Source organism: Mandrillus leucophaeus, unplaced genomic scaffold (assembly GCF_000951045.1).
Source record: "Mandrillus leucophaeus isolate KB7577 unplaced genomic scaffold, Mleu.le_1.0 Scaffold857, whole genome shotgun sequence".
NCBI classification, from domain to species: Eukaryota; Metazoa; Chordata; class Mammalia; order Primates; family Cercopithecidae; genus Mandrillus; species Mandrillus leucophaeus.
Genome location: NW_012109330.1, coordinates 487,552 through 488,740, shown reverse-complemented (window position 1 = coordinate 488,740; position 1,189 = coordinate 487,552). Strand labels below are relative to the sequence as shown.

The 1,189-nt window shown below is 51.4% G+C and overlaps 1 protein-coding gene across 1 annotated transcript in view; it reads left to right on the top strand.

Moving 5' to 3' along the window:
• The window catches only part of SARS (seryl-tRNA synthetase), a 31,572-nt gene extending 30,609 nt beyond the window's left edge, over nucleotides 1-963 (top strand). Inside the window, exons 7-8 of the mRNA XM_011968725.1 lie at nucleotides 8-177; nucleotides 536-963. Of these exons, the coding sequence (XP_011824115.1) occupies nucleotides 8-177; nucleotides 536-693 (328 nt within the window). The 3' untranslated portion in view covers nucleotides 694-963. The remainder of the gene's footprint in view (nucleotides 1-7; nucleotides 178-535) is intronic.
• Nucleotides 964-1,189: the final 226 nt, after the last annotated feature.

Genomic DNA, 1,189 nt, shown 5'->3' with positions numbered 1-1,189 from the left:
AGCTGAGAGTTGAGCCCGACTTCCCCTCTGGGACCCTGTCTTTCCAGGTGGAGTTTGTCCATATGCTCAATGCTACCATGTGCGCCACTACCCGTACCATCTGCGCCATCCTGGAGAACTACCAGACAGAGAAGGGCATCACTGTGCCTGAGAAATTGAAGGAGTTCATGCCGCCAGGTAAAACTCCCAGCTCATCTCATCACCCTCCTCTTTTCTGTCTTCACACTCTTCAAAATCACAGGCCCCTTTCGGGATATACCAGGTTTTTTTGTTCTGACACAGCCCCTGAAACTCTTGTCTGCCCTCTTGGGCTGGGCAGGGCAGGGGGCCTGGTTGAGAAAGTAGCCAGTGCAGGTATGCTACTGAAATGCTGCTAAGATTCAGACTAGGGAAGAAAAGAATAAAGGAAACTGGTACCTATCAAAGGGACCCCTCTGTTCAAAGGGATCATTGTCTTGTTGAATTCTCCCCAGAGGTCTTAGGGCTTTGACTCGCTGAGAAACAATAGGTCATTTGGTTGACTCTTCCCTCCCAGGACTGCAAGAACTGATCCCCTTTGTGAAGCCTGCGCCCATTGACCAGGAGCCATCCAAGAAGCAGAAGAAGCAACATGAGGGCAGCAAAAAGAAAGCGGCAGCAAGAGACGTCACCCTAGAAAGCAGGCTGCAGAACATGGAGGTCACCGATGCCTGAACATTCCTGGGTCCCTGTTTGCTTTCATTTCTGTCCGCTGAGATCTCAGAGCCTGCCCAACAGCAGGGAAGCCAAGCACCCATTCATCGCCCTGCCCCCATCTGACTGTGGGGCTGAGAGGGGAGCAGTGCCGTGTACCACACAGATGTTCCTGTCTCCTTGCATGGGCATAGGAACCCATCACTGATGACTGATGAAACCATGTAATAAAGCATCTCTGGGGAGGGCTTAGGACTCTTCCTCAGTCTTCTTCCTGGGGCTTGAACCCCGCCTCTGATGGTTCTCCCTGATACACACTTCTGCTTTTCCTTCCAAATTAGGCTGCTCCCTCCAGTTAGCAAGTCACAGAGCCTTTGAACAGGTAGGTGAAGGGAGGGGTACTTAGAAAAGGCTCAAGGGGCAGGTGGAAAATGGAGTCTGAATCACACAAGCTTGCAGAGCAAGGGCCAGGATCCTCCTTTACAAATATGTTCCTGCTTGAAATCATTGAGGTAGG